The sequence below is a fragment of the Pleurodeles waltl genome, chromosome 4_1 (genome assembly GCF_031143425.1).
Source record: "Pleurodeles waltl isolate 20211129_DDA chromosome 4_1, aPleWal1.hap1.20221129, whole genome shotgun sequence".
NCBI lineage: Eukaryota > Metazoa > Chordata > Amphibia > Caudata > Salamandridae > Pleurodeles > Pleurodeles waltl.
This window is the reverse complement of record NC_090442.1, coordinates 434,373,293-434,394,241: the sequence shown is the minus strand read 5'-3', so window position 1 is coordinate 434,394,241 and position 20,949 is coordinate 434,373,293. Positions and strand designations below refer to the sequence as shown.

Below are 20,949 nucleotides of genomic sequence, written 5' to 3'. Positions count from 1 at the left end.
GACTTGGCCCCAGCCCTGCTGACCTGTCTGCTTTCCCACCGATTTTCACCAAAGTCAACTCATCCTGCAAGCTGCTGTGCCTCCAAAAGCCTGGGAGGCTTGTCTGCATTCAACAAAGACCCAGGAACTCCTGTGGAGCAGCAGAGCTGTTTCCCTGCATCTTGCAGGCATTCCAAGACTGACTGTTAGGACTCCGGACTGCCAAAGACCTGACACCTTAAACCACAACTGCACCGATGCCGCACAGCCCAAGTTGAAGTGGACACATGGTGCCAGGGTGGTTTCCCATCCCTCCAGAGACAAACTCCATCTTGAACTTGCCCATAGTGGACCCTTCGAGATCGCCTGAAGCCTCTGCATGCAGGCCCCCTCGACCACGGGTGCTCCGGTGGAGGAAAACCAGACATCTCAGGACACCTCTACACACGTTGCCTCTGGCCTGTAGAGAAGAGGACTGAAGGTGTCATTTCATCCTCTTACATCTCAGGATTGGAACTCACTGGTTTGTTCCTTCCGACTGGATCCCCAGTCCTCACCTTCAGCATCTTTTTGACTGGACAGATCCCCACAGAGTAACATTGGGCACCCAAGGCCATATTACACCTCTGCACCTGACTGCCCCAGTGCTGCCCGGTGTGACCTGTTGGTCTGATCCTGACCCTTGCCCAATATTTAGCTTAAATCCAGGAAATTGGTCCCGTACGTCACTGTACTATACCTGAATGCAGTACTTGTTTTTCTCTCCATAGGATAACATTGCAGCTTTTCCAAAATTGCACTGTCAACTTTTCAAAACTGTAAAGATTTTTCTTGCAAACCCTACTTACCTCATCATGGTGATCCTGGTGACAAAGCATATAAATAAATACCTAGTATTTTTGTAATTTGATGTGGATCTCCTTCTTGAGTTGTGTGTCTCATTTGTTGACTGTGTGTGTACTTGCAGATGTCTATCACTCCTCTCTGATAAGCGGCCTAAGACTGCTTGTCCACATTAACCCCTGAAAAGGAGCACCTTTGGATTGTTAGAGCAAGCCCCTGTCTACTAGTAAGGGAACCCCTGGACTCTTTGTGCGATATATCTCATTTTGGTAAATCATATAAAGAACCAGCATCCTACACCTTTGCACTGTAATCTGGGATATCAAAAGAAAATGGCTAACCCAGACCTGGGGAAAGGAATTATTTTCTAGCCCCGTTACATTTGTTTTGCCACCATGGCTGATCATATGCCATAAAGCAGCCTGGTTCCTACACCGGATGGCATCCAGGATATGTCCCCACACAGATGTATCCCATGTTACTCTGACCTGTCTTTGTACTTAGCTCTAGCAGCTTGGATGGCTTTTGTAGGGCCACTTTTAATGGTTTTGATAAGATTGGATTTGGCTGTTCTGCAGGCCTTGTTATACCATGTAGTATTAATAATAGGATGCTCAAGAGGAGGGTTTTGTGAAAAAATAATTTTTCAGATCCTCAAAACACGTCTTATAGAGATCCATAATAGTTTGCAGGGAACGGCCATGGTCACCAAATGCAGACAAGGTTAGGCTCAAATGATGGTATAGTTGGCTGTAGGTAGCCTCATTATTAACTATGGTGTCCCACCTGACCTTCCTCCAGTTGTTGGTAACAGTTAAGTCCCCCAGGGGCAGTTCGGATCGACAACCTGGAGGTTCAGGTTTTCCCCAGAGGGTGAGTAACAGGGGATAGTGATTGCTTTCATAGCACTGTATCACTTCCATACTGATAAGATTAGACTAGGAATGTAGTTCCAAGAGTATATAGTCAATATTACTCTGGTAAGTAGTCCTAAAAGGTAGGCTGACTTGATGTATCTAAGGCTGTTCGACCAGGTGGCAACATAGGGAACGTCTATCATCTGCAGATCTACCTCAGCCATGGTCAGTATGCAAGGATACTTTGGTTGTGGATTACCCTTCAATTGGTCTTCATCACACACAATGCCACTTAGAAGTGTTGAAGCCTCAAAGCTTGCGTTGAAGTCCCCTACCATGATAAGAGCAGCTGTGTTGCTTGTCCTTTCTATACAGTCTCTCAGTAGGGATAAAACCTGGGATGCAGTCGACTTTACTGGGATTCTGTTGTACACGTTGTACAGGAAGAGTATTTTCCCATTCCATGATAAGAATTCTAAGCCAAGTATATCTAGCTAGTTGTTTTGCCCGACATGCTGACCCATGTAGCAAGCCCTAAGATGGTCTGCCAGCCTGGATCCTTACGGCTGAAACAATGTAAGTTTTGAAGCCTTGCTTGTGAGTTGGCACTACTTCCCAGTTTTCCTGAAACACGAGGACATCTCCTTTTCTGAAAAAGGCCTCCCAGTCTTCTTGTATTTCGAAAGAAACAAAGGTCCCTCTTATAACACTTAAACTCAAGTGTTATACAAGGGAATTTTGTTTCGTTGGAAAATCATTGTTTCTTTGGAAATACCTACTCTTGATCCCTCTTGACCCATGGGAGCGGTTTTCACTTGTTTTATAAAAATATCCCAGTCTTCTTGTGGGAACCTCTGTTAAGTACACTTTCCTGTTGCATAGGGAAATGTCACTACCTATGTCCTCCCCTGTGCTATGTCACTTACTGGTTGTTAATGGTTTGGTTTGCAGATGAAGTTGGGGTAAGGGTGCAGGCAGAAGTCTTAAAATTATGAGCCACAAGGGGTCTTGGCAAGAGTGAAAAAGTACTGAGTAGGACAGTGGGTTTGTGGTTCTTATGCAGTTCTCCTGATATGGTTCCCCATGGCCAGTCAAGGTGCCCTCATTATATGTAGAAGCCACAGGTCTTCCATGAGTGTTAGAATGCTGAAGAGGCTCACAGCTGTTTCTGCGGTCGTAATGGATGGGGCCCAGAGTTGAGTCCCTTTGCTTCCCATGGGGCAGCATTTTCGATGGGAAGTCAGGATGAGAAGTGATATCCTTAAAGGGTTGCAGGCGACTTGAATCTATCCCATATCCCGCCCTCGCCGTCCCAAAAAAAAGAATAGCTCATAGGCATAGTGAGCGTGAAATAGCGAGGATAGTGCTCGGTCAATGTGTACACCTTAATTCTTAGATCTGAAATCTCTGCCCTCATATTGTTGAGAGTTTCCCATAGATCTTTTAGTTGGTCCCTGAACTCGACTGGCGCTGCTAACTGCATGTTGTTAGGTGCTCTCCAGCTGGGCTCCATGTTTGGTTCATCACATGGTGCCATGGGCGAGAAACAAAGAGTATCGTAGGTTCTAGCAGGAAACAGGGTTCTGGGTGAGGTTGGGTTTGGGGAGCTAAAGAAGTATTGGCCTCAGAAGTGGGTGTCTGTTTACAGGAAACAGGGGATTCATTGAGCTTCGAGGATTTGTTTTTGGATCCCTGTTTGTTACATAGTGGACCTACTTTGGGGTTTTTGCTAATGTACCTGCAGACCTGGGACATCGGGGAATAAAATTTGCTCTACTTACTCAATGAGGTCATCAATGTCTCACAAAGTGCAGTTATTTGAAGCTGGTCCAGTTACTTTCTTATTTATGGGCTTACTTGAGTGATTTTCACTAGACTTTCTTTTTTCCCATTTTTGTTTCTGGTTCTAATTAGTGTCCCATTTTTTTATTTTTTATTAATTGGATAGTGATTTAGGGGGTTATACAGTAATACCTTAGCTAGAGGATAAGTTGGATGGAGTAATAAATAAATAATGAAAACCCTTGTTCTACCCCAAGAAGTGGCAACAGTCTAGGAGTATAGCAGCAATAGGCAACTAATTTGCAGCATTGGAGTTTCTTGGCCTACAATACCTTTGTGTTGGCAATAACGCAATAGAGTGGCCTTTGGTATACCCCTTTGGGCAACAACAGTGTAGGAACACAGCAAAAATAGCAACATGTTTGTCTTAGCTACAATTTGTTGACCTACAGCGCCTATGTGCTTGGAGGATTAGCTGCAATCGGTATCTTTGCAAAATACAGCAGGGGAGGGTAGCAAGCCTGGAGCTCTCAGGGTATTTAGTAGCGCTGGTAAATGGAAACATATATAGGCTTTAGGCCACATTAGTCAAAAATATCAGATGGCTCACAAGATGAGCTTAAGAGGTGCCGGGGGGGTGGCCCAGGCCAGCCTTGGTCGGCAATGGACAGGTGTAAGGCGGTCCGCTCTTGGCCCAGTCTTCACATGGCACAACCTGCACGAGGGAGGGCAGCATGCACTAAATAGCGCTTCCTCCCTCAGTCCCACCTCCTTTTTGGGGCAAAGGATTAGAGGTGATGCAGTCCAGTGGGCATGGTGTATGCCAACAGAGTCCCTCAGGTGTCCCACTTGTGGAAGGGCAGAGCATGGTAAATAGCATTTCCCCCCAAGCTGCTCCACCACTCTGGGGCAAATGATTATAGGTGATTTAGTCCCAGCGGGTGTAGTGTATGTCAGCAAAGTTCCTTAGGTGTGCTGTTTGTGGCAGGGCAGAGCACTCTAATTAGTGCTTCCTCCAGTGGCCCCGCCTCATCTCTCAGGCAAAGGATTGTAGGTGATGTAGTCCCAGTGGGTATGGTGTATGCAGCAAAGTTCCTCAGGTGTCCCCTTCGGAGAGGCAGAGCAAACTAAATAGCACTTCCCACTACAGCCCTCCTCCTCTCTGGGTCAAGGGATTATAGGTGATGTAGTCCCAGCTGGAATGGTGTATGCCAGCAAGGATCCTCAGGCATCCAGTTTACGGAAAGGTAGCACACACTAAATAGTGGTTCCTCCCATGGCCCCTCCTCCTCTCTGGGGCAAAGGATTATAGGTGATGTAATCTCAGTGGGTATGGTGTATGCCAGCACAATTCCTCAGGCGTCCCACTTCCAGGAGGGCAGAGCACGGTAAATAGTGCTTCCCCCGTGGCCCCTCCTGTGTGGGACAAAGGATTATAGATGATGTAGTCCCAGTGGGCATGATGTATGCCAGCAAAGTTCCTCACACGTCCTGCTTGCAGGAGGACAGAGCTTGCTAAATAACATTTATCTCTCGCAGCCCCGCTTCCTCTCGGAGGCAAAGGATTATAGGTGATGTAGTCCCAGTGGGTATGGTTTATGCCAGCAAAGTTCCTAAGGCGTTATTAACATTTGTCTTCCTCCGCTAATGCCACAGCATGGGGCAGTTGGTCAGTCCATTTTAACCTTTGGTTAAAATCACTATGAGTAATGATCATTTCAGAATAAGCACATCCACAACAAAGTAGTTCCCTTCAGTGTCAGGGTCTTAAACGGCAATGAGTGCTTTTGAGATAAAATTAGATTTTTGTTTTCAACCAATGCCTGATTTTTGATTGACTAAATCCCAGCAATTTACTAAACTCATGACAAAAACAAAGTCAAAAGGCTAACACATAAAACCAGACCTATTATCTTTGCCAGTGCTTGTCCGACTGTATGAATGTGTGCCTACTCTAAGTAATAGAAACAAAAACAATCGATTATGTTTCTTTTGGCAAAATTATTCTGTGTGAAAATGTGTGACCCTTTGTTTGATGATCCCACAAATCGCATGTTAAGTAGTATTTTACGGTAAAAATGCACTTGTTCACAATCAAGCCGGCGTGAATGTTCTCCTTTTGTTCACTTAGCAGCTTATTTGAATTCTTGTTTCCGAAAAGCAAGCCTGATAATATGCCCAGGAGGCAGATGGTATAAGAGTGTGCATGTCTAAACTTTAGAGTCCAAAGAAATCGAAAGACACTTCAGTCATAATGTGCCACATGGGTGATCTGTCCCACAGCATCTGTGCTTCTGATATTTGTACTGTAGCTGATTAGACATCTCCCTCTTTCTTTTATCTCCTTAGGATAAAGACGTGGGTAGATAAAATGCAGGAAGACCTCATATCACTGGCAAGTAAAGCAAGTGGGGTGAAGCAGCTTGCAGATGTAAGTATACATTTGCAATTTCATGGGCTAGGAAGTTACAATTATATTTGTCTACTGGTTATGCTTTATTAGCGTCTGTGTTTACTTAGCACACGTATATCACATATGTACATTTGGTATACAGTAAAAAAAATGTTTCATCCGTTTTTTGTGACAAATCATTTTCCACGAGGAAATAGACATGATGCCATGATGCATTTAGCAGAGAGCTATTTTTAGGTTTGGAAGTCTCCCTTCATAAAATCAGTGAGCCTTCAACTGCTACTTTCGAACTGTAGACCCAACTATGCACTGCTGTCATGCTCTGAATCAAATTGCATTCACAAGGGAATTGTAGAGAGGGATTGACATTGAAGAATTTGTTCTGCATTTAAAGAAACCGGTTTCTCATTCCTACTTACACATCGTATATCATTCCCCAAGATAATCCAGTCATTGAATAATTGCAATTGTTAGCGAAATATATATGCAATTTATGGATAGACTTTTTGTACTTTTTTAATACTCAAGCTATTTTTCCTGTCAATTCACTAAGGGCCAGATGTAGCAAAGGTTTTTCCCCATTCTGTGTCTATGGGAAAAAGTGTTTGTACATATGGCCCTAAGTTTTTTGACATTTAAAATAAAAAATGTAAGCGCTATTTAGCAATAACCATAAGCATATTGTTTTTATTTGTGGTAAATCATAAGCAATAACAAGGGCAAAGTTACAATATATAAATCGGTTATGCAATTTCAGCGAAACAAAGAGCATTCTGGCAACAGAACAGGAAGCATGTCATGAACAAGGTACCTGCACATTGCAAGAAGCAAAATACAAATTTTAGCTATTTTTTCTAGCACAAGCAAAGTGCCTTTCTACATGAGGGAAACAGAAAAGAACTAAAAGATACCCTAGACAACCCTGCTTTTTTGCATGAAGTCGAAGATAGTTTTTTTTTTTTTACACTTAGCTAGTGAAGCTAACAGATTATTTCTTTTTATGTTTTTATAAATTTCTATTTTCTGGAGTAGGAACAAATTCATATCCAATCATAAGCAAGTTCATAAAACTTACATGGTGACATCATCATAATAAAAGCGCAGCAACACTAGCGGATTCTTTTCAGTTACGATTCGCCAACCCCCCCAAGATATCTAGCCTTGCTAAGATGGTATCGACCACCAATATTTATTTGATGTCCCCTTTCCTGAACCCCCTAATTGGGCTTCACAATTCGCAAGAGGACTCCACATTTTGAGACCTAAATTCTTGGTCCTTCTTCTCTTACATTTAAACAAACTAAATCCAGTATGATAGCAGGCAAGCTAATGTGCCATCCATTAAACGAAGAGTGGGGTGGGGGCAGAATTGAGCCATTAGGCTAATCTGAGCCCCAGTAATAGTAGACAGAAATTCCCTAATTTTAGTTCAAAACCACAGGAGTACATTATGAGTATAGTGGCCAAAAATCGTTTTTCAAATGTTGTGTTTTCAACCTAGCAGATAGCAAAGCTTTCTGAACCATAGCTATGGACTCTCGAAAAAGGGGAGTCCCTACATCACTATTCACTTTGTCTGTCCACTTCGCTGTCAATGCCTCATGGTCATCAGCCTCTAATTTCAAAAATAGAGAACACAATTTCCCCAAAGTGAGGACCTTCTTGGAGAGCATGAACTGAATCAAGTAAAATTATACTTCTGATCTAAGGCCCTCATATGACTGCAGCTTTCTTTCCTGAAGACTACTGCAGCTGTGGCCGTCAGAAGACAGTGCTGGCGGTCTTCCGACCGCTGCTTTATGACTGGCACTGGATATCTGCCGGTGGCATTCACTACAGCAGTCGGTGGCGCTTAGGCGGTCCCACCGCCGACAGAGCCACGCCAGATAAAGACTGCTCACAGAATTACGACTAGTAATTTTGTATGGCAGTCTTTTTCTGGCATGGAGGTGCCAGCGGTGGGAGTACCGGGTTGCATCCCCTCACGGAGGAGCATCTCGCCGGATGAGGTAAGTTTCGTCCGCAAGGGGAGGGGAGTGGGGTGTGTGAATGGCTATTTGTGAGTGTGTGTATGCGTGTCATGAATGTGGGGGGGAGTGATGTGGAGCGATTGTGTGTGTCTGTGTGTAAATGTGGTGATGTGTCTGTGTATGCATGTGGACAGGGGTGGGGGTCTGTGTATGGGTGAATGTGTAAGGGGGTGTGAGTGCATGCAGGTGCATGTATGTTTGTATGTGTATATGGTGTGTGTGTGTGCGTGCAGTGAGGTACGATTGGGGGTGGAGGTGTGGTTGTGTGAAGATGAGTTAGGGGGTGGGGGTTGTGTATGTATGTAGTTCAAGGGAGGGGGTGGGGGGATGGAGAGTGGTATGCATGTGTGTGTGTGATGTGTATGAATATGTATGCGTGTCTATGGAGGTGAATGTTGTGAGTGCGTGTGTGAGTGGGGGGGGTGTCTGTGTGTGATTGTGGGTGTGTGGGTGCATGCGTGCGTGTGTGCAGAGGTAATTGGGGGGTATCTGGTGACAGGAATAAAAGTTCCTATCGTCAGGATACCTTTCTCATAGCATTTTGTAGTGGTGAGACCACCAGGAAAATGCTGGCGGTGTCCCTAGTCATTGTAACCTCAGCGGTTATCCAACTCCCAGCGGGCTGAAGGTGGAAACCTCTAGCCCGGCTGGCCACGGTAAAGCGGTGGGATGGGCAGGGATGCAGCAGTTTGGCAGTGGCCAAACTGCTGCAGTCGTAATATTGAGGTCTGACCCATCGGTCCCGCAGCGGTGAGACTGCCCCGCGGCCCTGGCGGTCCATATACTGCCAGGGTCATAATGAGGGCCGTAGTGTCTGAAAAAAGTGCCTGAACTGAAGATACTCCTGTATCCCCAAAAATCATGTTTCGCCAGCCAAAATGTGTCTTGAAGAATCTAAAAAGAACATTCACATCATTCTTTAACTATACCCCCTACTTCAGTGGTTCCCAACCTGTGGTCCGGGGACCCCTGGGGGTCCGTGGAGCCTCCTCAGGGGGTCCGCGATTACTTAGAAAATTTAATAATTTTAACAAATTAGGTCCCCAGCTTTCAGTAATGACTCAGTCGGGGGGACCCTGGTTTCCAATCATGATTCAGTAGGGGTCCCCGGGTTCTAGAATTGATAAAATGGGGGTCCACAGAAGTCAAAAGGTTGGGAACCACTGCCCTACTTTATTAATCCCAGCGTGTTTTCATTTTTCACAGCTCCTCTCTTTACATATTGATAGAAACAAGGGAGATTCCCATATAGGAGTATAATATTTGTATCTGACAACCTTTATCATACCAACTACTCTTTGCCATTTCCTTTTAGACCATCCTTAATGTCATGAATTTAACATTCTTGCAGTAGACACTCTATCAAAGGCCTTTTCTGCATGAAGCAGGATCCATAAACCTCTGCAGCATCAAATGAAGCAATAACCCGACTAATATGATTCACTGTTCCCCTCCTGGGCACAAATCCATGTTGACATGGTGAAACTAACCTCGCAATAGCCCTGTTCATATGGGTGGTAATAGTAGAATAAATCTTTACATCACTATTGATCAATGAGATTGGTCTATAAGACTCTGTGTTTGTCCCAGCTTTCCCTTTCATAAGAAAGTTTACAATATTAAAACTGGGTTATAACTCTCCCAATACTATTGCTATATTCATAATTATTTTCCCTCTGTATATTATACCTGGGGGCTGCCCTTTGTATGCAAAAAACTACACATCTGTGCCTTAACCAATGCAATACGCTGCAATATTCTGTCACCCTCTCTATTATTACCTTCCACATCTGAGTGCAGTTTTTTTAGACTGACCTACTTCATTTGCAGATCCTGGAGAGAGTGTTCTTGACATTTTTCACTTTTTATCGAATAACTCATAGTCCCCCCTCCCCCAATACCAGCCTTAAACATATCACAAACAATTTCAATTGGGGCACTATCCCAGTTCCAAATGAAAAGAATTCTGGGATCCATTGTGTCATATGATCTATGTAGCCTGCATCTAATAACAAAGCTTTCTTGAACGTCCAATGCTTTTTTATACTAGGCAGACATTGTATCTCAATATCCAATAGCAAGAGATTATGATCCAATGATACTCTGGGATAGTTTATAATTTACGTACCCTTTAAAAGACACAGAGATTTAAGAAATAGTTTGCCCTGTATGTTTCTTATGTACTTGTGATTAAACTGATTTTTTAATTCGGCCAAGATATCAACAATACCCAGTGTTTTCTGCAAATCTGTAATTACCCTAAAAGTTTTAGCTTTCTGGATGTTATACGAAGCATTGCAATCTAAAGACAAGTTGCAGTTTAGATCACCACAAAATACAATAGGGGCATGCTAATGTGCCAATTCCACTGTCACATAGGCAAACCCCAAATGATCATCTAAAACAGAGCCATAAACAAATGATTAATTTTACTTTTTCAGAATGCATTTCTCTAATAGCCCAACAACCTATTTTATCCGAAGATTTATGTTTAATCTTATAATATATCTCTTAGCTAATATGGCCATCCATCTAGTAGTAGTCTCCTATGTAGTACTGACTAACACATCGTATCCCAAGCTGTATAATAAATGTTTCTCCGTATACCGAATATGTATTTTCTACAAGCATATCAAAACAGCCTCAACTACAACTACTGTACCTCTCTTTTTCGCATCATTCAGTCCCGTTACATTCCGAGTTCCCACACGTGACTTAACGGTGTTACCCTTCAAGACAAACTAAAATGTAAAGCCCCCCCTGCACTTTAACAGTAACTGTTGTTGCCATCCTGCTGCCTCTAGAATGATCAAAAAAAGATAAACATGTGTTGATTTCCTCTATCAGTACCTCTGTTGCTCACCTCATGTTAACAGTCCCTTCTCCAGACCCTACCCCAAGTCCCTCCCCATAGCCATCATAGCTCCATTTCAGAGTATTCCTCTCTGGGCATTGAAGTCAGCCCCACTCCCTATGGTGATCAACTTACTCTACTCCTGGTTAATCTGCAGCCCGGACACCTGCCAAAAGAGGTCTAATTCTGACAGGTATGTAAGCATGGCGACTGGTTCAGATAAATGAAACATCTTCCACATACATTATCACTGCATGAGTGGATTCACCCACCACTGTTTCTCGAATCCTGCAGTAAATTCCATAACTCTATGCCTAGTATCTGTATCACCAATGCAAACATCCAAAGTAAAAATGGGCATTCTTACCCCAGACCTCTTTCAATCTCTCAACCTTACAGCATCGGTATTAGCTTTGCTATTCTCACCATTGCTGTGAAGTAGCAATATAGCAATTTGATTCATCCCAGAAACATGGGACCAGATTCCATCAGCCTGAATGCATGGAAGATATACTCTCACCCCTGATGTCACATATCTTTTTGATGTCAGTGATTTCAAGTGCATAATGCTGCTACAAACCTTGCAAGACACGTTATCTGTTGTACATTGTGGGTGGTGGTTCTGCCCCAGATAAACATGCATTGGTCATGGTGGAATAGTGTGTTCATTACAAGATTCTGCCTCTGAACTAATACTTAGTAATTTTGTATCAGTATTTAACTTTGATGCAAAGGTTGTTGTAAGTACAGCAAACTTTCATTCAGGCCACTATTTAGTTTTTGAATCAAATGTAAATAACCCACATAGTGTGGGGGACAACATGTTCACATCCTCTGAACTTCCTATGAGGTGTGGAGGACATGGACATCTTGTCCTTTCACTGCAGGCAGAATATTTTATGCTTTGTTAGAAATCTCAAGCTGCAAGAGAAGAGCTTCCTACTCTGCCTTCGATTGTGTGTTTTTTAAGTCTCTGAGACAGCCAGCACATCATGAAAGACTGAAAGGTTAAGGGGTAGTAGCTTTTAGTGTCCCAATGCTTTCATTGTGAGTGGTACTCAGGCCATACTTCAGCTCCCAGTCCACTGTTAACCACAGGAGAGGAACAGTTGGAAAGGGGAGACTGTCTCATTTCCAATGGTACCTCCTGTTAGTAGATCCTTGCTTGACAATGGCTGCAGGAGTGCAATCCTTGACCCAGGTTCCACCCACTAATGGAATGTGAAGGCCAAAGTATTGGACAACAAAGACTATTTTTCCCCTATGTTTGTGTCAAAAACATAGGTCTTTTCCAGCCCGTGACCCAAGTATTACCACCCTTTGTTCCAACACTTCTTCCTATTGCAACACTTCCTACCATGTGTAGGTAGGCCTCACTCACATCATTCGAGAAGACACAACTGCAACAATGTGATGACCTCATTGATACCACATTGACCTCACATGGTCAAAGCTTTGACCAGGTACTCTTACGGCAAAAAGCCCACCCACACAAGTGGAGTACGGTTTTTATCAGAAGAAGATTGAGAACACTCAGTGGTAGGAATTTTGTGCATCCTCATAGATTCCATAACTCACGCTCACAGAAATGTAAGACAAATTAGTGATTTTAAGCAAAGTTTAAAGTTTGTAGGACATTCTGGGCAAGAAAACATTGTGATATCCATGCACGTTACACCATCATGGACTCCCCTGGGATCTAAGTTTCAGAAATGTATAGGGCTGGCAAGTTTCTCTTGGTGCATGGCAAATCCAGGACCAAAAACTGCAGCGAACATCATCATGTTTTCTTGGGCTGTTTTGGGGCCTTTCCCATTGTAGGCTATAGGCCCACACCCTGGGGTGGGCTACAATTTTTATTGGGAGAAGTGTGGGAACATAGATTAGCATAACATTTTATTAACAGTTGAATTTCTCTCCGTATTTGCCTTCTAAATGTGAGCCAGTGTTAAAAAAAGAAGTCATTTTTCAAAATGCCCTCTGAATCACATGATACTATGGGTACCCCCACATTTAGAATTGGCTAAATAACCACTATTGTTGCACTGTGAGAAACATAAACCATGATTTCTTGCAGTCTTATTAATCCTGTTTTCCCCAGTCTTCTTTTCCTTTCCACCCCTCCGTATTAGCACCAAGATACCGTTCAGGGTATTTGGACTTATCAATTTTTTGAAATAGCATAACACTTATTTCTATTTTTTCCTAATAATTTTATTATTTATTTTATTTCAATAAACCTTGAACGATCTACACAGATGACCAAATGTAATCTACCTTTAAGAAATGGATAGCTTTCCTGGGTTCAACCTTGGGTTTCACACCATATTCCACCCAAAGAATTGACTAACACTTACAAAATTGAAAATAACTATGGGATTTTTTTTTTTTATCTCTCTCCTTGTTTCTTTAAAGCTGAGAGGAGGGTGACATTAGTACAGTAAACCTTTAGTTGACGTGCTTCTAATTTAAAAAAAAACATACTTTCTTTCACAGCTCACTTTTCAAAGATTCCCAAAAAGTCTTAGGGCCTGATTTAGATTTCGGTGGATGGTTTAATCCCTTTTGCTGACATCTAAATCCCATTATATTCAATGGGATTTAGATGTCAGTGGACAGGATATCTGTCACTGTTGTGATGGAGTAACCCGTCAGCCGAGTTCTATATCAGGCCCTTACATTTTTGCTACATTTTGGGTTTTTTCTCAGTTGCTTGCAGTGGAATCAACAAATCCAATGTACCTTTACAATCCCCAACATGTGAGAAAAAAGGATGCAAGTTTGCCCTAGAACCTATTATAGAAATAAGTTATGAAGTTTTAAGCGCTAGTTGCCCTTGAAATAAAAAAAAAGGGCTAAGGACGTGGGAGGGTACACTCGGCATTCTCGGTGTGCTTTCCCCTAATGTTTTGCAACTTACCTCTTGTTTTTCAGATTTGTGTTTTACTGGATATAGCATTCTGGGCACTTCACCACTGCTGACCAATGCTAATATGCAGGTGCTCTGTACTCTAAATATGGTGACATTGGCTTATCCACAATTGGCATATTTAATTTACTTGTCAGTCCCTAGTAAAGTGCCCTATATGTGCCAAGGGCCTGTAAATTAAGTGCTACTAATGGACCTGTAGCACTGATTGTGCCACCTATTACAGTAGCCCATAAATGTGTCTGAGGCTTGCCTCTACAGAGCATGGTAATGCAGTTTTAAACTGCAATTTCAACTTGGAAAGGGCACCCACTTGCCAGGCCCAAACCTTCATTTTTATAACACATACATCACCCCTAAAGTAGGCCCTCATCAGCCTTAAGGCTAGGGTGCAGTGATTTGAAGAGCTGGACATGTATTTTTAAGTTTAACAGGTCCAGGGAGTGAAAAACTACTTAAAACATTTTTCTGTACTGTAAGGCATATCGCTCCCCTAGGCTAGCATGGGGAATACCTTCAAACACCCCTAAATTGTAATTTCCCATTGGAATCAGATAGAAACTTGGAGTTTGGTGTCTCTGGACTTACAATTTAAAAACACATCTTTTAGTACAGTTGTTTTTTTAATTACAGGTCTAAAAATGCCACTTTTAGAAAGTTGGGATTTTCATTACTTTACCCATCCTGTGCCTATGTCTGTCTCTGAATCACATCTTGGATAGATGACAGTTGGGCTTTGCATTGCCTCTAGACAGTCACACTCAAAGGGAGCTTGTGTGTAACATTTGCATCCTGATGGCCCATCATCAGGCTGATTGGTCTTCCTAGGATAAATGTGAGAGAGGAGTTGACACATACACCTGAAGAGGGCTGTGCCCTTCTCCACAAAAGGGCTGCATACCCCCCATGTAGAGTGTCTGGAGCCAGAGAAGGAAGGCCAGGGACCTTGTAATCTTCAAAGGCCTCTTTTGGAGTCCCTCCCGCTTCAAATGTACATTTGAGTATAAGTATTGGACCCCACCAAATCATTTCACTTTTGGGTCCTGAAGAGAATCTGCCAAGAAGAGGAGCTGCACTGCCAGGTGGGATTGACACTTTGCTATTTGCTTTGCTGTGTTGGCCTGCTGCCTGCTATGCTGCCAGGAGGGAATGCCACTTTGCAACTTGCTCTCCCGTGCTGGCTGCTGCCTCTTGCAGTGGAAAGGACTGAGTCTACACTACAACCTCTTAACCTAAAGTAACTCCAAGGGCTTTTGGGCTTGCCCCCTGTTCCTGGAAGTCTCAGGACCATCAAAGACTTCCCAGAACCAATGTAGACGTGGAATTCTGAGTCCAACAACTAGAAACTGACAAAATCCCCCCTCCCTCTAACAAGGGACTGAGCGATTTGCTTCATCCAAAAACAAGTGCTTCATCTGCAAGAGGCAGGGGCTTTAACCTGTGTAAATCAGCACATTGAGGTATACATTCTGTCATCCCCCCAGATGACAGCAGCGTATGCTGCAAAGACCTATAATCAAAGTGAGAGGAGCAACCACCTCAGAGGTACGTGCCGAGCAAATTCACCACATACCAGACCTGACGGTTTGCCAGAGTAACACTGAGTACAGCGACAACCTTATTGCTGCTCTAGCCACTCTTAGCCTGAGCAGCGTGACTCTCTGTGGCTTGACTGAGGACATCACGGCCTCAGGAGCTCCATCCTTGGAGAGCACTGATGCTAGAGACTCGCCCAACCCTGTTGCCTCATGCGAAGGTACTGTTGCCTGAGAACAGGCTGGAGAGGCCCCTGTCAATTGTGTTGAATTTTCCAAAAACTGCTGCATCAAGCTCAGAATAATCTTCTATATGCACTACTTGGATACCATGCTATTTCTGAAATCCTATTTTTGAAATCCTTACTAAATTCCTAGCAGAATCATAAAACACCTGATTAACAAGCACACAGGTGCTCCTTAAAGAGTAAATTATCTACATGGTTTGAACACCTATAGCTCAAATTCTACTTATTGGACTTTTGTCATTTTCGTCTTGTTTACACAGATAAATATTCTATATTTTTCTAAATTTGAATGGAGACTTTTTGTGGTGTCTTTCACTGTGTTTCTGTAATTAAGTGTTGAACAAATATTTTACACATTGCCTCTTAAGTTAAGCCTGACTGCTCTGTGACAAGCTATCAGAGGGTGAGCACAGGCTAATTTAGGGAGTGTAACTGTCTTACCCTGCCTACGAGTGTGGTCCCTACTTGGACAGGGTGCATACCACTGTGAACTAGAGACGCAATTTTAAACAGAAAGGGTTAGCACTTACAGGATTAAGGCTTCTCTCATAGTGTTGCAAAGGCCTCGAGGATCGCCTCCAGTGGTCTCTCTGAAATTCTGCTCTGAAGCCTAAGGTACAGGTCTTTCAGGAGTCTGTCACTCCAGGGTGGTTTTCCTTACTGTAGTTCTGTTACCGCTTCTAAAAGCTCTTCTTTAGTCAATAGGGCCTGTAGCATGTTCTCCTACGTGTTAATCACCCTTTCGGTTCTAGGCTATGAAGTCTGTTTTTGTCCCTGCACTTCCCACTGCACCTACCTGTATGCTTCCTACATAGGTTCCCTCAGGGCACCTTTGATATGTTGATGCCTGCCTTTGTGTCTATCATATTCTCATTACTCCTGCACAACCCAAATATTAGCAAATCATGGTGCTCTCCTTTAAGCAGCCATGCCAGTAATCTTCCTCTCTTATCTCCCTCCATAAGTAACCTCTGTCAGTATGTAGTATGTTTGAACATATCTGGTGTGTCCCATGTATCTCTTATTGCACTTTAATCTCTATAATCTCAACTTTAGTCCTCTGATCTGTTGACACTTATGTCTCCATTTGTCCAAGGCATATTCCTATGCATACAATGTCTTTTCCAATTGCTGACATGTGCCATAAGCAGTTATCATGCTTATACATCTCACTATTACTTCCATGGATTCTGTTACACTGCTCATTTAGTAGCAGCTTCTCAGTTTTCTTGGAAATGTGTTTGATTGTAACATTGACCTTGTCTTAAGGTTTCCCTCTGTCCAAATCACATGCAGAGGGGATTTACCCACACCGGATACATCCCTATAATTATGTTATTTTTATCTTGTGTCCAAAACAATACAATATGAGATGAGGAGTGACATGAATAGTCCAGAATCCCAGGGTTCTGTGACCCTTCGATATTCCTAATAAACTCAACCCCCATATTCCTGATAACCCACCTCCTCCATGACTTATCTCTTTACAGCTACTGTGCTTGATTTTATCATCCCACTGGGATTGATTTGACACAAAAAATGACAGAAATCCTAGGTAGGGAACCATAGAAATGAAATTTTAAAGATGAAATGTAAAAATGTGCCTTCTAGCTCCAAAAAGTAAAAAGCGCCAACCGCAGCTATTTGGTTGGTCCGACCAGGACCAAACCAAAGTTTTAGGCTGACTGCAATGGAGCGCGGGTCGGATATAGCGAGTGGTTGGGGCCGGTTAAGTTTTTACCTTCGCACTGAGTCACTTTTTGATTCTTTTTCCCTCAATATCGAGTGAGTCTTCTCGGCAACCTGGGTTGTGGTTCGATGATGGTGGCGTGCTTCAGTGAGGCCTCTGTGAAACCTGAAGGTCTTGGTTCTCGTTGTTGATGGCGAAGAGCTCCAGAGCTTCAACTTGGCAAATGTAAATTTCAGGTTATGACTCGGTTCAACGTCCTCAGTTTGACACTCGCCGTAGGCGTTGGTGGACTTATGGAGCTTTTTGACAAAAGTTGTCAATATGTTTCCAAACTTCTGGGTCTTCTTCCAGAAGGTCTCCTTTGGATCTTTGTGGGTCCACAGCACCAGCCAAGGGTCCAGAAGCTAAGATTTGCCTCTTACGGGTTTGGAACAACAATTCCCACAATGCACCCTGTCAAAGCCTTTAAAGTCCAGGTGAAGCTGGTCAGTTGTGCTTGTCTTGGTGAAGTTGATGCAGGTAACTAAAGCTCTTTGGTACCTTTTGTATTCAGGGAGTTCACCTTAAACCTTTTGAAGCTAGGCAAAGTCCTCTTTTGTGAAGCCCAGAGTGTGCAGTAGGTGCAGTCCTTATGAGTGCAGTCCCTTGGGGTGCAGGCCAAGGGTTCAGCATGGTAGTCCTTTTTCTTTTGATATTTCCAGGCAGGAATCCGAGGTGCTGTGCAGCTCTCCCATATTTACAGCAGTTTTCATGGCTCGCAAGAGGGTGGGCATGGAGAAAGTCCACAGGTGTGGTTAACTTTTTCCTACACTTCCATTCCAGCCCCTCTCCTAATTCAATTACAGGGGCTTTCATTTGTCTGGGGATACAGGAAGTGTGAGTGGGCCTGGTTTTTGTACGGTCTTTCTCCCTTTGAAGACCAGTTTGGGTACCAAGACCCCTTTCTGTCCTGGCATCTACAGCAGCAGATCTCCTCCCTCCAGATGGTTTCTTTGTTTCAGCGCAGGCCACTTCACACTTCATCAGCCTGTCAAAGGCTGGCCAATCAGAAGAGGCTGCTACAGGGCTGTTTTAGGTAACTTTAGGAAAGCAGATCTAAAACTACGTTCTTGCAATCTGACCCTAGCAAGTTGTTGGATCTATTGTAACTATTATTTTTTTACTTTGAATGAAGTTGTTAGCTTGTTCCTATCAAAAGTTAGACTGTATTAAAGTTTAAAACAGTCTTCCCATGTTATCCCATGGAGCTAGCACACCTCAATAGGGAAAATGAAATTGGCAGTTTTTCCCTCACCAGGTCATATAAAACATATTTTATAATCTTCCTGCTTTTAATTTCAAGGCACCCTACCTTTTGGGCTTCTAGGGCAGACCTTAGGGGTGACCATAGGGGGAACTTATATGTAAATTATATGTAACAAAAAGGTAGTTTTAGACTATATATATTTATATATATATATATATATATACATATACATATATATATATATATATATATATATATATATGCATCCCACTCCGACACCATCAAAGCACTAAAATGCTCTAAAATGCGGGAACTCCAGGAGAAGTGGACAATTTGTTATTTATTTAACCAACACGCAGACCCATTCACTGAAGAAAAAAGGTTACAGGATTTAAAGTTAGGAAATAGAATTAAAAAAAATTGAAATTCACTTAAAAAACAAAGGTTACAGGGGCATTATAGTTAGGCTCAGATTTTAAATGTACAAAACCATAGAAATTCAGCAGTTATAATTAGTTATTTCAAGTAACTATAACTGGGGCCTTAAGGTAACTATAACTCGTACCCCCTCCATGCAAAGTTTTTTCTTCAATAATTTCACTGCTAATATTTCATTTATATTTTTAATGACGTTATATAAGTTGTCATGAGTCTTGTAATATCTAGGGTAATTAGCAGTGTATAGCGTGAGTGCAAATTATAGTTACCTTAGGGCACAAGTTATAGTTACTTGAAATAACTCTCACTTTAACAGCTGAACTTTTATGATTTGGTGCATGTAAAATCTGAACCTAACTATAACACCCCTGTAACCTTTGGTTGTTTAGTGAATTTCAAAGGTCTTTTTTATTCTATTTCCCAATTACAATGTCCCTGTAACCTTTGTTTTTTTCAGTGAATTTCTAGTTTTTTTTTATTTTTATGTTAAGTAAAACGCTCAATGTAATGCACTGAGGTGAGGGGTTGGACGCAGGCCCTGGACTGGCACTGTGCTTCCCCCACCCAAGCTTGCTGCTCCTGCCCTCCTCCTGTCCTTCTCCTGTGTGGCAGATTTTCTGCCATTCTCCCTTCCTGCCTGCCCTGTACGGTTAGCCTGCTGCCCATTCACCTCCTCCCTACCCTTTGTTGTCTGAGTCCATTAGCCATCTCCGTCCCTCCTACCCTGCATGGTCCCATGTGCTGCCACTGCCCTCCATTTACCTGGATGTCCCTGCCAAAAAATTATTGTGCATACTGTTACCTAACGTATATTTGCTGACAGCAACCTTATGTTACTTTATAAAGAAGCAGCTGAAGTAGTAAAGAAACTTCATGACCTGCAGGATGCCTTAAGTCATTTGCCTGTGCAGTTCACACCTATGGGATTTTGGGCCAGATGTATCATGAAGGCCTTTTGCGATTCGGAAATAGAGATTTTTAAGAAATTGCTATTTCCGACCCCCCCAAAATGCCATGTATCACATTTGCGAATCGGTAATAGCGATTTCTTAAAAATAGCAAATGCTATTACCGAATCGCAAATTGCGATACCGGCCCCATTCGCACCTATGGGCCTGTTGGCCCATATCTGCAAATTTTTTGCATTTCCAAAATTGTGATTTCTTAACTAGAAATCTCAATTTTGGAAATGCAAAACCAAAGGGTGCTGGGGGCCTAAGGCCCCCTCTGCTGCACCCCAACATTTTCTTTTAGGACATGTAAGGTGCACACATGCCAAAAGGGCATGTGTGCTTTACATGTACATTTTAAAAATGCATTTTAAATGCATTTTTTAATTTTGCCCATGGTTACCACCAAGTTCAACTTGGTGGTAATTAGCGTTTCCTAAATGCCCAAGTCGCATTTAGGAATTGCTTCATACATGTGCTAAAGAATCGCAAATAAGGAAACCTTATTTGTGATTTCTAATTTAGAGAGTCGCAATTTTAAGGAATCGCTATTTTAGTGATTCCTTAATGCGTTCAGAATGTCTTTCATACATTCTGAAAGGGCTTTTTGCATTTGCACCGTTTGCGAATGCAAAAAATCTTGATACATCTGGCCCTTTATTTTTAGTTGAAAGTCAGCAGAAGGAGCACTAAGAATTGATTTTTTTATCAAGTATAAGGCTCTTTGTTTAGTTGAAAGCAGAGTGGGGAACATGCTCCTGCCAGGCACTTGAGTTGCCCAAGGCACTTTTCCTGTGTCTTTCTATGCAGCTATGCAACATTTACTGTTCTAGTGCATTTTCCATCTGGGGCTAAGAAGAAGCACAATATGATTCCTTCAAATAAAATATCATAGTTTGTATAGGCAAATTTATCAATTGTTAGGCTTGGCTTCCGCACCATTGCTTCCAAGCTTAATATTGTGGTGAAGGAAGTGGGAAAGAAAACTGAATGTGGTTATTTGGGGGGGTTGTTGTATACATGCCCAGTAATGGTCCATGCTCCTGTTTTTCTTCAAACTGGGCTGTTTGAACCACATACTTGGAAATTTAGAGGCATGTCTCCATCAATGACTCTGAGTTGCATTACTGGTACCTCATGCAGCAATTTCTAGAT

At 42.6% G+C, this 20,949-nt stretch overlaps 1 protein-coding gene across 12 annotated transcripts in view; it reads left to right on the top strand.

Moving 5' to 3' along the window:
* Window positions 1-20,949, top strand: part of CACNA2D1 (calcium voltage-gated channel auxiliary subunit alpha2delta 1) — a 1,459,114-nt gene that overhangs the window by 207,544 nt on the left and 1,230,621 nt on the right. For all 12 annotated transcript variants that reach the window (XM_069228696.1, XM_069228697.1, XM_069228694.1 and 9 more), the window contains exon 2: window positions 5,811-5,892. In XM_069228696.1, the coding sequence (XP_069084797.1) occupies window positions 5,811-5,892 (82 nt within the window). The remainder of the gene's footprint in view (window positions 1-5,810; window positions 5,893-20,949) is intronic.